Genomic DNA, 9,750 nt, shown 5'->3' with positions numbered 1-9,750 from the left:
GAAAAGAGTTTCTGACAAGAAAATCTTTTTAATCAAGAATTGGAATTAAAAGAGAACATAATATTCATAGCAAATGGAGTTTAACCATGGCTCCAGCTAGAATTGAGATTTTGTAACAGAGAGATTCTAGTGCATGGTAACATATGATTATAGGTTCATTTAAGGTATTCCTTATTACTGATTGGGTGGCCATGGCATGCTATGCTAGGTGTTAATCATGGTCTATGAGGTGCCTCAAATGATTTAGAGAAATCATTTATGGTAAAAAAAAAATCTGATGATATTAAGAGTTGATATCATATCCCATTGCCAATTAGTGATGAGCCTAGTGAGTCACACACATACACAAGTAATCACCAAGTTAAATGTAATTTAATTGATTAATTAAAGAGTTTAATTGATTAATTAAATAGGTTTGGTTTGCAATAAGATTGCAAAGTCCATAGCATGGCTTGAAACCAAATCTAGGTTATTGGATGTATAGTATAAGTTAAATTTATATTTTAAAGTATTTAAATATGAATTTAATTATGAAAAAATAATTAATAGAGATTAATTAATTTATTTATATTTGATATAAATTGATTAGAAGAGGAGAAATAATTATTTTGGATTGAGAACTCAAAATTACAACACAAGGGTAATTTGGTTATTTCACAGGGTGACATATGGCACCATGAGATGGTGACACATGGCACCATATAAGCTTGCCATTTGTCTTCCTAACATGCAAGATGATCAAAGTCAAGATTAAGTCTCGTTTTGACACTTGGCTTTATGTTATTAGGTCAATTAAAATTAAGATACAATCAGGTGATAACATATGACAAGGGTTTTAAGTGATGACCTAATTATAAAAGGGAAAGAATGAAAAAATAAAATACACATTCTGATTTTTCTCTCAAAGGTGCCGCCACCTATATGCCTTCTTTCTCTCTTCTTCTTCTTCTTTCATCAATTCAATGAGAATTGCCCATATTCTCTTGAATTAAAATTGCTAGAAATTGTTTCTAGTGTCCTATATACATCTACAACCTCTTTAAAGGCAAATTCCTAATTTCTAATTGGTTGAAAATGCTTGAGAAGCTGGTTTAGGGGCTGTCATTGGTGATCTTGGTATGGACAAGTTAAAGGGATAACATTTGGGGTTCTAGGTGATTCCCAAAGGTACCAATCGCATCTACAGTGCATCAAAAGGTTAGTGCACATACTCTTGTATTAATCTAAGGTTCTAATTAATTAATTTGTTAATTCAAAAATCTTAAATGACAAATATAGATCATAATTTAAAAGAATTTTAATATGCAATTGAACATTGAAATCAATTAGGTACATAATGGATATGGCATGCTGCATAAAACCCTAAAAGAAATTTTTGAATTCAATATTCTAATCTAACAATTTTCATACTTCCGCTCATTCAGTAAATACTACAAAGAAAAAAAAATTTTTTTTCTCATAAATTTCCAATTGAATTTCGTCATATAATCATTGGGCTATGAAGGGCAAAAATTTCATATTTTAAAATCGATTAGTTCGATTTTTTTTTAATTTAAAATAATCCAATCAAATGGAAAATTAAATTTAAAAAAAATTAAATAAATTAAATTAAATCAATTAAAATAAAAAAACTAAAAAAAAATCAACTATCTATGTTCGGCTCTACTTTCAAATCAGTTTTTTTTTTATTTATATTTATTTTATTATTTTTACTTTTTTCAATAAATAAATATTATTTGTCGTTTTATATATATATATATATATATATATATATATATATATATATATATATATATATCACTATTTCAAAGATATATAATTATTTTATTATATATACTAAAATGAAAAGAGTGGCATTATTCGTTTAACAGTGCTAGAAATTTTTTTTAAGGTTTAAAATTAAAGGCACATTATAATTAAAGAAAATCATTTTTTAAGGATTTGACAATCAGCAACAATATTATTGTCACATCATTTTTTCTTTAATATTTATATTTTTGATGTTATGTTGTTAAATCAATAGAGTATCTTATTTAATGTGGTCTAATATATTATTTTTTATTAATTAGATTTAATTATTATTAAAATTTAAAATCTTTTCATAGTTTTGAATATAGTTACAACATCATTGAGATAAATCTTATTAATTTTTTTTTTATTTTAAGTTATTAAAATATTATATTATTAAACTTATTAAATATTTACCTAAAATTATAATCTCATTTAAATGTTTTTCATATGATTTAAATAATATCTAATTAAATTATCAATTGAATGTATAAAACATTTTTCATTTTTTTCCAATAAATAAATACCATAGCAACATGAATTTAGAAAATACAATCTTTTAACTCAAAATAAACAAAAAAAAAATAACATATGCTATATAGATTAACAAAATTTTTTATAAATTTAATTTTTAAAATTTTAAAATTAAATTTATTTGTTTATTATTAAGACTTAAATAACTACTCAGCTTTTTTTAAAAGGTTTAAATGGTTATTTTTAATTAATTAAGAAACGAAAATTCTATTAAATTTTGAAACTTATTGAATTATTTTTAAAAAATTTATCTGAACATCTGATGACTTAAGTGACTTTGACCATTTTTCAAGAACTTTGGCTTTTAATAAAGTGAAGGATTTGTGTGAAATGTTGCTGTTGTTGTGCTCTGGAAGAATTTGATAATGGAACATGAAGCAGCTGGCACATATGGCAGGAAGCAAAGCCGTCCCCACTCCCCCTGACCCCTTCCCCTTTCAATCAGCTGGCTTATTTAGAAAAATTATTTTTTTTTAATATATTAATTAAATAATATTAAAAATAATTTCAAATTAAATTTTATAAATTTTAATTATAAAAATAATAAAATAATTTTTTAAGCTACTTTTTTAACTGTATTTAAAATAAAATTTTTATTAAAAAAATAGTTTAAATGATCTAAATTTAATACCAAATGGTTACTAAATATGCTGTTAAAAAAAGAAAACATGAATTGAATTATTGGTTTGGTTTAGCACTGTTTTGGCAGGGAGATTGATCTATAAGCACTTCTCCATATTCTTGCATATAAAAAGTTATTTTTCATAGCAAAAATATTTTTATTATTTAATTGGAGTTTTAAATTAATAAGTATTTTTATATTCTAATAAAATTATTAAAATTTAATAAATAATCTATTTTGTTAAAACGAAGAAGTTATTTAAAAAATATATTTATTTTGCTTTAAATTAAGAAAATATTTTTTTATTTGTTATTTTTTTAATATTTAAAAATTAAAAATAATAAAATTTTTTTAAAAATATTTTTCGTAAAATAAATTAGCTTTATATTAAAAAACTATGTATCAAAGCAAAAAAGAGAGATTTTGCTAACAATGATTTCTTTTTTATTTTCTTTATATATTTATATATAAATTTACAACCTGTCTTATATGTAATGTACAAATTCAAGCTAAAAATAATGCTGTGCTAAATATGGAGATGTAGTTAGAGTTTGTTTAAGAATTAAATTAAATTAAACTTTTGATATAGTATTAATTTTACTTTTTCATATTTCAATTCTTATTTGGTTTGATTTTTAATATTTTAAATTTTATTTAATTTTATTTTGATTAAGTTTTAATTTTTAAAATAATTTTATATAATTAATATCATAAAAATTATACATAAATTACTATAAAAATAATATATATATATATATATATTCAATAAATATTTCTAACTTAATGAATCATGACTAATTTTATTCGTGCTATATCAATTCACTGAGAGATAAAATACTTTTAATGAATATTATCTCTATTTATGAGAATTGAACACTTAATTTTATTTAAATATTTAAGGGATAAGAAATTATTGTTTTGATAAAGAAAATTATTGAAATTGTTATTAAAATTATAAAATTTTAAATTTAAATTTAGATTTAAATTAATTATAAATAATAATAAAAAACTTATGCCTACAAAACCTAAGTTATTATTATTTATTAGAATCTTTTTACAGATCGGGTCATGTCAAATCACAAGCCACATCATATATTCTTGTTCAACAAATTGGAGTTCGCATAAAATATCTTTCATGAATTTTTTTTTTAAATTGTATATAAATAATTTATGATGGGCGACTTTGATATAAAGATAAAATTATTTCATTTACAATCTAGAGGTAACAGATTCAAATTACGAAAATAACTTCTTTACATAGCAGAAATAAAATTGTGAAAATCAATTCTCCCTAAAGCTCACAAATGTATAATATTTCATACAATAACAAGTATGGCACTTGCTTTGGCATTAAATTACACTCTCCTTAAGATCATTCTTTACCCATAATTATGTATATGACATTATAAACTAAATTTAATATTTTTAAAAAAATTGCTAGCAAACATTAAATAAGTTTTATTTATTTGATTCAAAGAAAAGCATGATAAGCTACACAATGGGGGTAGCTTTGCCTTAAATACACACTTACATTATATATATAAATAAAGAGTCTCGAAAGCGTGCGAGACTGTCCCACTTCAAATGAAAAAAAAATTACAACACAATAAACAACTTTATTTTAGCACAACTTAATTCCCACTTGAAAATGTGAGATTATTAACTCATAGTTGCTCCCATACTTAATAGTAACAAAAAGCCTCAAAGAAGTCAATTATAGGTATCAGCCACCTCTTGGAGAATTTCAGCGATCTCCTTAGTCTTTGTAAGCTGCAATTTATGATCTCCACCTTCGACCTTATAAACCTTGTCTGGTTTATAGTTTTCTATTTGCCAGAGTTGAAATTCAGGTAAAAATATTTCGTCTTGGTCGGTCCACACATAAATTTTCTTAATCGATCCGTAACCTTCTTTAGTGAAGAATGGTCGCTTAGCTAAAATATTTTGAAATAATGATCCCTTCCTTGTCAACATCTTCGCCAGTTCATATTCCTTGAAAAAATAATGTAATATCAATGTTGGTTATATCGAGAGAGAGAGAGAGAATCATCAATGGTTTTGAAGGAAAAGTATACTTTTTCACTTCTTTCATTAGTGTGGATCTCGCCAGATCCAAACAAATTCAAGATTCCTAATATATATGAATCCCAACACAGTATAACTTTATCGAAAAAAATTTTTAATCATAAGCAATTTTATTAAATTTTTCTTTTACCTTGATAATTTTAAAAAGGGATAGAGGTTATTTCAAATTTGAAATCTTGACCTTCTTTATTATAAAGTAAAAACTCAACCGACTAAAATTAGTATATAGCCTAATGACATTAAGGACATGCTTTCTTGAAAGGAAAGCAGGAAAGCGGGGGGAAAAGAAAGATGGATTAGAATTATAAAGAAAGTAAAATTTTTATGGAAAAGAAAAATTATTATTTTATTTATAAATTTTTCATATAAAAAAAGAAAAGAAAAAAAAGTAATTTATTTATTTTTTATGTTTTAATTGATAGAAAAAAAATTAGGATAAAAAATTATTAAATTTTTACCATTATACACATATAGAATAAATAAACTTATATTAAAAGAACAATTACTGAAAGGAAAAAGGGCATAAAGTGAAAACATAAAAATATATATATTCTTTTTCACTCTTTTTTGTCCAATTTGGATGAAAAATAAAATGACTCAAAATACTCTTTCAACATTTTGTACACAAATCTTCACGATTTTTCTTATATTTTTCTTTTTTTCCTTTGAATAAAATAAGGAAATTGTTTTTTTTTTCTTTCGTTACTATTTTTCTTTTTTTTTTCAAGGTAAAATAGACCCTAAGGATTAATTTTATTAATGTTTTTCACATTACCACTTAATTTTAATTTGTAACTTAATTTAAAATCGCTATGTTCAAAATTTGGCCAAACTTACCATTAGAATATGGTCATAACAACCTTATTATAGTTTGATCAACTCTTCTATCTTCTAATTATTTTTCGTATTCTCTTTCTTTATAATTTTAAGGTTGAAAAATAAGAAAAGAGAAAGAAATTGATTAAACCATATAAGTACAATAACGATTTTTTTATTTAGTTCCAATTGATTTTTAAAATTAAAATTTTATAGTTTTGGAAAAGTTAAGGAAACTAACTCAGACAATATACCTCAGGACCGCAAAGGGTATATAAATTTTCCCTCAGAAGCGTGAAGCCCAGTTTCAATCCAGTTATCTCCTTGCCATCTTTAGTGTACGTAAAATACGTGGTGTCTTTCCAGTCGGGAAACACCTCCATGAGCTGTGCAATGACACGAGAGAGAATTAAACAAAGTAATTGGCAAATTAATGATCAAATATGATTGAAGATATAAAACTACTCTTGGAGTCTTATTTACGAGATTAAACTTTTGGATTAAATGGTTTTTTTTTTTTTTTTTTTTGACAAATACATACCTTATCCACGACGTAAGATGGGCAGTGCTCGGTGTCTGGCAATACTGAATTATGGAAAACAGCAGCTGCAATCTTTTCACAGTATTTATCAGCAGCAATTGCTATATTGAGTCCTCCACAGCTCTCGCCAACCAGAATCACCTTTTCCCCTGGAGGGAGTGCCTCCAAGAACGTCAACAAGGGTTCAGAATACTCATCAAATGAGCCAATCTCCTCAATTTGCCTTGGGTCAACGCCGCTTGCTGCAAGGTCCAGTGCAGTAACCTTGTGGCCAAGTGCCTCAAGGAGGGGTTTGAGCTTGTGCCAAATCCATGCACCGTGGCATATGGTATGAATAAGAACAAAATGAGCGAATGCCATTTTCTGATGATATCTTACTCTTTACTATCGATATGTGCTCTTCTCTGTGAATGGTGCAGGTAGCGTTGCATGTGTTGCTATTTATAGAGAAAGAGTTCTGAATGCTAATACATGTTCGCCACGCCACATGTACAAGATGCTTTTCTTTTTTTGAATTTTATTTATGTCAAATAAATAAAATTCTTATAAGAAAAAATAAACTTAGACACAAACTTATGAACTCATTTATTTTACATATTAATTTCATTATACATATTATATATTGAACTTACAATAAACTGAGCAAAAACAATAATTTCCTATTCTAAGTAAATGTTAGGTATCTTAAAGAAGTTTGTTCGCATGTCAGCTTTGATTAACGAAAAATTATATGATACATCAATTATTCCATGTAAGTTAACTTACATGAAATGTCAAATCAATGGTGAATATACATATATGTATTGTGGGTTCTAAAAAATTGTAACCGTAATTTTTTTTAAATTTTAATAACTAAATTTGTATATTTATCAATCTCTTGTTATTCTATTATTCCATGTAATATAATGTGCAATACATAGTATAGCCGCTTCACTGCATAATTTCTCCTGGTTAATGGATAGTTGAATTTAATTCAGATGTCGAGACTATGGCCTTTTTCTTTATGTAATTAATTTTAGGATAAGTGGAAATGTAGAATTAATAGCTAATTTTCTTTTATAGAAAAATTTTGTTGCTAATTTTCTTTTATAGAAAAATTTTGTTCTTTTTATTACAAGCAATATGTTAAGCAGTTTAATTATCATTAATTACTATGTCAAAAAATAACCACTTTTTTTTTCCTTTTTTTAAACTTTGGGCAATTTTTATTTAAATATCTTTTATTGGGTTATTCTATATATTATTAAAAATAAGGAAAAAAAATAAGTAAATAATGAACACTATTACTCCCTCCATCTTCTTTTATCTTTATTTTTTCAAAAGTTATTTTATTCACAATTATATGTTCTTTTAAACATATTGTGAGTATTAATTATTTGTTTTCACTTTTACCCTTATATCTACTAAACACAATAATTATTTGTACAATTTCTTAAAACTCATCTTAACACTTTTCCCTCTTTTTCTTAATTAGGTAAGATAAATAGTAATTTAATAAAATCAAAGAATATTTTATTATAATTTATGTAATTTAATTATTTCCTTAATCACTATACAAAACCCTTAAATAATAAAAAAAATGGACAGAGAGATAAAATTGATTATAATCATCAATTTTAGGATAAGTGGGAGACGAATTCTTAAAAAAAAAAAAAAAGGACAAGTCGGAGATTTTAGGGCATTAAATGTTTTTCAATTTATAAGTGCACCTGGGCAAGCAAGCTGTCCATCAATTTCATGATTTTCAGACTTGGGATTTAATTGTTTTTGTTGTTTTGATAGTGTTGGGTTGATTTCCTTTGTGATAGACTTCTTTCTGGTCTTTATTCGGCTCCTATTCTCTCATCAGCAATTTGATTTTGGTGTCTTAGCCTCTTAGATTTCCTCTTGGTAGAAACGTCTTGTATCCATTTTCTGTTCTTAAAAAATTTCTTCTGCTAAGCTCTTGTAAATTAAAATTAATTATATATAAAATCCTATTTTTTTTCAATAATCAAAAGAGACAGAGGGAAAAAAAAATACAAATCATTTTACTACTAATTAGTGATTACAATTTCCCTTGGGATATCATGTATCATTTGTTTACAATTCCACAAATAGTTACTGCCATATATGGGCCGGTTGTAGAAATGCAAATCTTTAACAAAACGAACTTTAGTTTAGTGTTATTAATGTCAAGTTTGAATTTCAGTCTAAACCACTTGTATCAAACAAAAAAAAAAAAAAATAGAAACTTGGGAATGAGTACATTTTCTAATTTCTACCACTAAAGCTGAGCTTGCTTGAGATGGAGAGGAGTTGGAAACGTGGTTAGGCGTAGTCAGTATTTGGAGTCATTGGAGTTAATTTACAGGGAAAAAATATTGTATACAATAATAAATTATTTATTGAAAAAAAAATAATATATATAAATTTTCAATATATAACAATAACTAAGCAGAAAAAATAAAATAATTTCATAAATTATAAATTCTCATTATAATCTTAAATTTATAATTATCCTTGACGAGTTTTTTTTTTTTTTTTTAGCTAAACATGTCCCATCTGTTTCCCCTACGGTTCAAACAACTATTCCTCCCCTCCTTTGAATCGCTTGAAAGAGATGTATTTCTCGAAATAGAGAGTTTTCATTTTCCAAATGCGTTGATGATTGCTTCATTATCAATACTATTAAAGACATCTTTCTCAATATATGTAATCAAATAATCATTCAATAATTGATCTCCCATTCAATTCCACAATCGAGTTTTCACTATAGAAAATACTCTTTAAACACTTGCAGTTGCAACTGGTAATATCAATGCTAATTTCACACGCAAGCAAATTAATGGATATACTAAATTTTTATTTGTTTGGACAAGTTTTTGTGCAAGACCACCAATTCTCTTAATTGTTGAAAACTCATCATTAGAACGCACATCAATAATATAAGTCTCAAGTTGATTATCAAGTGTCATAAGTTTTGTTGATGAAAAGTCACATGGATAGAATTGAATAAGACGAATCAATTTTTCTTTATTAAAAGATGAAAATGAATTATTTGAATTTAGGCATGCCACACAAAAAAGCAATTCAGCATTCATCTCAGTAAAACAACTATTAGACTCTTGAAGTTGTAAATTTATGACTACATAAAATAACTCCACTTGATAATGGTGGAAATTGGCAACTTGATGAATTTTATCTATGATCTCTCTTTCATTTGAAACACATCATCCATGTTCAAAATAATTATATTGTGTTTCTCACAAAATGAACAGACTTCAGCTAACAACTTATCCCATTCTCCATCTCTTATCATTTGTAACCTTAGTTTTCATATTTTAACCAATGCCATGGCATTAAGAATATCTTGCACTTTTCT

The 9,750-nt window shown here is 25.5% G+C and overlaps 1 protein-coding gene across 1 annotated transcript; it reads right to left on the bottom strand.

Moving 5' to 3' along the window:
• Positions 1–4,391: 4,391 nt before the first annotated feature.
• Positions 4,392–6,815, bottom strand: LOC131171338 ((S)-hydroxynitrile lyase). Its single transcript, XM_058131188.1, has 3 exons — positions 6,387–6,815; positions 6,100–6,231; positions 4,392–4,936 (listed from the first exon to the last, which is right to left on the bottom strand). Exons 1-3 carry the CDS (start codon positions 6,744–6,746, stop codon positions 4,655–4,657), a joined length of 774 nt encoding a protein of 257 aa, XP_057987171.1. The 5' UTR covers positions 6,747–6,815; the 3' UTR covers positions 4,392–4,654.
• Between the last annotated feature and the right edge of the window lie 2,935 nt (positions 6,816–9,750).

Source organism: Hevea brasiliensis, chromosome 12, assembly GCF_030052815.1.
Source record: "Hevea brasiliensis isolate MT/VB/25A 57/8 chromosome 12, ASM3005281v1, whole genome shotgun sequence".
NCBI lineage: Eukaryota > Viridiplantae > Streptophyta > Magnoliopsida > Malpighiales > Euphorbiaceae > Hevea > Hevea brasiliensis.
This window is presented reverse-complemented; position numbering and strand designations above follow the sequence as displayed.

Coding starts and splice junctions, on each gene's coding strand:
- LOC131171338 (XM_058131188.1), bottom strand. CDS start 6,746: ATGGCATTCGCTCATTTTGTTCTTATTCATACCATATGCCACGGTGCA. Junction 6,232..6,386: donor CATCTTACGTCGTGGATAAG/GTATGTATTTGT, acceptor GTCATTGCACAG/CTCATGGAGGTGTTTCCCGA. Junction 4,937..6,099: donor ATACCCTTTGCGGTCCTGAG/GTATATTGTCTG, acceptor TATTTTTTCAAG/GAATATGAACTGGCGAAGAT.